General features: G+C 57.4%; 1 protein-coding gene across 1 annotated transcript in view; it reads left to right on the top strand.

The window, feature by feature from the left end:
* Window positions 1–16: 16 nt before the first annotated feature.
* TBX2 (T-box 2) overlaps window positions 17–3,492 on the top strand; it is a 10,147-nt gene continuing 6,671 nt past the window's right edge. The window contains exons 1-3 of the mRNA XM_017821496.1: window positions 17–543; window positions 1,253–1,681; window positions 1,856–1,976. Coding sequence (XP_017676985.1) covers window positions 179–543; window positions 1,253–1,681; window positions 1,856–1,976 — 915 coding nt within the window. The 5' untranslated portion in view covers window positions 17–178. The remainder of the gene's footprint in view (window positions 544–1,252; window positions 1,682–1,855; window positions 1,977–3,492) is intronic.

Raw genomic sequence — 3,492 nt, 5'->3', positions numbered from 1 at the left:
TTTTGTATGCTTTTTTTTGGAGCGTGTGTGTGTGCTCTTGATTTTCCTTCCTCTTCCAGAGACTCAAGCGAGTTCGCTGGGCAGGAGAGGGGAAAAAAATAAAAATACAACAAATACACACACGCGCATTTTTTGTAAAGGGAATCCCTCTTTTTCTCCTGGATTTGTGGATGCACCGATGAGAGATCCAGCCTTCCCAGGGACTGCCATGGCTTACCACCCCTTCCACGCACCCCGGCCGGCTGACTTCCCCATGTCCGCTTTCCTCGCAGCCGCCCAGCCGTCCTTTTTCCCGGCTCTGGCTCTGCCTCCGGCGGCGCTGGCGAAGCCCATGCCGGACCCGGGGCTGGCCGGGGCGGCCGAGGCCGGGCTGCACGTCTCGGCCCTGGGACACCACCACCAAGCCGCCCATCTGCGCTCGCTCAAGAGCCTGGAGCCCGAGGAGGAGGTCGAGGACGACCCCAAAGTAACGCTGGAAGCCAAAGAGCTCTGGGACCAGTTTCACAAGCTGGGCACCGAGATGGTGATCACCAAGTCCGGGAGGTAAGAGCCGGCCCCGCGCGGCCCCCACAGCCCGCCCCGCACCTGCGCGGCCGCGCAGCGCCCTCGCCCCTCTCTCCATCCCGCTTCCCATCCGCCCCCGAGAATTAACGCGGGGAGTTTCGATCTCTGGAGTTTTTCGGAGGTGTTTCCCCCCCCACACCTCCTCCGAGCTTTCTCGCCACCCCCCCAATTGCTACTTTTCGGAGCGCGATCCCAAATTAAATTCGTGCGCGTTAATTGAGCGCCCGGAATCCGCCTCTCCCGTTGTTTACGCCGCTTCCCGCCGCTTCCTTCCCTCCTGCCAAACTTTCCCCGCGTCCGGGGTCGTTCCCGGCCCTGGCCCTGGCCCCGGGCCCGGGGGAGGCAGCGGTGGGGCTGCCGGAGTGCTGGGCGAGCGGACCGGGGAGGCCAGAGAAATGGGGTAAAACCAGGATGTGTTTTCGCCTCTCTATTTCCCGGAATGGGATTTTTGAGCTTTTCCCTGCTTTCTGTGAGCTGCAGAGCGGGATGAGAAGCGATGGGACGTGAGGAAGTCTGGGAATCCTCAGCGAACTAAATTAGAAGATGGTGGTTTGGGAGCGGCACCCGGGGCCGGGCGGTGCGGGGGGCTCGGCGGGGCCAGGGGGTGCGGGGGGCTCGGCGGGGCCGCGGCCGTCGGGGGTCGTTTGCGGGCGGGCACAGCCCTGTACTTCTCTGGGTCTCTCCGCAGGAGGATGTTCCCCCCGTTCAAGGTGCGGGTGAGCGGCCTGGACAAGAAGGCCAAGTACATTTTGCTGATGGATATAGTGGCGGCCGACGATTGCCGGTACAAGTTCCACAACTCCCGCTGGATGGTGGCCGGCAAGGCCGACCCGGAGATGCCCAAGCGCATGTACATCCACCCCGACAGCCCGGCCACGGGGGAGCAGTGGATGGCCAAACCTGTTGCCTTTCACAAGCTGAAGCTCACCAACAACATCTCGGACAAGCACGGCTTTGTAAGTGCGGCTGCGGGGCAGAGTGTGGCCCCCGGGCAGGGACCCCGGGCAGGCGCGGGGTTTCCCGGTGCCGGTGCTGCCCGGCCCGAGGAGAACGGCGGGGCTTTAAGGGCTCCTCCAGCCGGGTCGGGCTGGGCGGCGGGGCCTGGCCGGGCCTTGCGGTGATGTGGCTGTCCCGCAGCCACCCAGCCCCTGCTCCTGCCCGGCACGGAGGGGGCAGCTCCTCTTCCCCGGGGGAAAAGGGGGGATTGGGGTGCGGGCAGCCTCGGGATCCGCTTGGCTCCCACATCCGCGGCCTCCACGGCCTGTCCCGCCGCTTCTTCCCGGTCCTCGAGGCTCTGCGGGGACAGGGACTTGGGGCGGTGGATGTGCGGGGCCGAGGCCGTGCGGGGGATGCAGCGAGAGCAGCCCCGACGGGGCGGCGGGGCCGCGGCCGACCAGGGGCTGTCAGCGCTGGTCGGACCGACCCGAACCGGGCCGGGCCGGGGGAATGGAGGCGGTGGCACCTGCGCTGGGTTCCCGCGGCCGAGAGCAGGGCTGGAGTCGTTGGAAGCCTCGGCTCCACACCAGCCGCGTCTAAAAGCCCTTATTTAATTCTCTATTGATCATATCTGCATCACCTAAAGGAGGTAAAACAGAACAAAAAAATACAGCCAAAAAAAACCACCAACCAAAATAAACAAAGAGAGGGAAAAGAGAGAGAAAGGAAAGAAAGAAAGCGCAGCGTGCTGGCCGTTTGCAGAGACCCGCAGAAGGCAGGGTCAGAACGCGAGGGGAGCGCGATCCTGCGGGAATGCACGGAGGGGGAAATCCCAGCGCCCCAACCAGCTCTGTAGCCTCTGGACACGCATTTAGGGCGATAAAGGGAAAGTTCATCGTGCAGCGTTGGTGATACGGTAATTAGTGGGGAGCCGGGGCCGGCGGAGCTGCGGGAGCTGCGGGACCCCGCTCAGGTGGGGAGGGCAGAGCAGCTCCGCACCTCCCGGAGAGCTTTCCTCTCCCTTTTTATTTTTTCCCCCTCCTCTTTTTATTTTTTCCTCTCTCTTTTTTTTTTTTATTTTTTTCTCCTCCTCTCTTTTTATTTTTTCTCTTTAGGCAGGAAACAGCGTCTTTGTTAAATAATACATTGCGAGGTTATTTATAGCCAGCAAGGTAAATCGATAGAGAAGGAGTCTAAAAAATACGGTTTTTTTTGTACTGGTTAAAAACTAGTTTGATTCAGCGTTTTTAACGGTTCGCCTCCTTCAATTAAAGATTTCTGGTATCTGTCGTTGTCCAAAATCCGGACTGTGTTAAATCTGGGAGATGAGGGTTTAGCCAGTGCCCATCTGGTCGGAGAGGGATGATTATTTTTTTTTAAAGGAATGCAGATTTGCACGCCTCAATGAGACTTTTTGCACCATTTTCATGATAAATCCCGTCTAGATTATATCAATATAACAGCGATCCGACAGTTCATCAGCAGGTGATTATTGCTTGGGTTAAGAGGAAAAAAAAAAAAAAGAGGGGATTTTTTTTATTACCTTCTAAACCAAAATGAAGTGATAATTATTTAGCCATTTGGCCGACGTTCTTTGACAATAATTACTCAAGCTTTCGCCGTTCCTCTACCAATTCTGGGCGATGAATTCTGCATTTCAGTCTGACCACAGCAGGTTGGGGAATTATTTAAACGCTATCGGGCAGGAAAACAGGCAGCGAGGGGCAGGGGGTCGGAGCCGCCCCAGGGGCGCGGCTCGGGGAGGGGGGGGATGATTCTGGCGCTTCCGAAAATCCCCGGCCAAATTGCGGGGAACTCGGGTTTTAAAAAAAAAAAAAAAAACAAAAAAAAAAACAACAAACCAAACCGAAAAAATAAAACGAGAGGGTAGAGAACGGCTTTGAGTGTTGGCGAGGCTTTTAGACACCTGACTGGGGGAAAAAAAAAAAAAAGGGGAAAAAAACCCAAAAAAAATTAATTTATTTGAAAGGA

Source organism: Lepidothrix coronata, unplaced genomic scaffold (genome assembly GCF_001604755.1).
Source record: "Lepidothrix coronata isolate B3197 unplaced genomic scaffold, Lepidothrix_coronata-1.0 Scaffold91, whole genome shotgun sequence".
In the NCBI taxonomy this organism is placed as follows: domain Eukaryota; kingdom Metazoa; phylum Chordata; class Aves; order Passeriformes; family Pipridae; genus Lepidothrix; species Lepidothrix coronata.
Note: the sequence above shows the minus strand (reverse complement) of the source record. Positions and strands in the feature narration are given on the sequence as shown.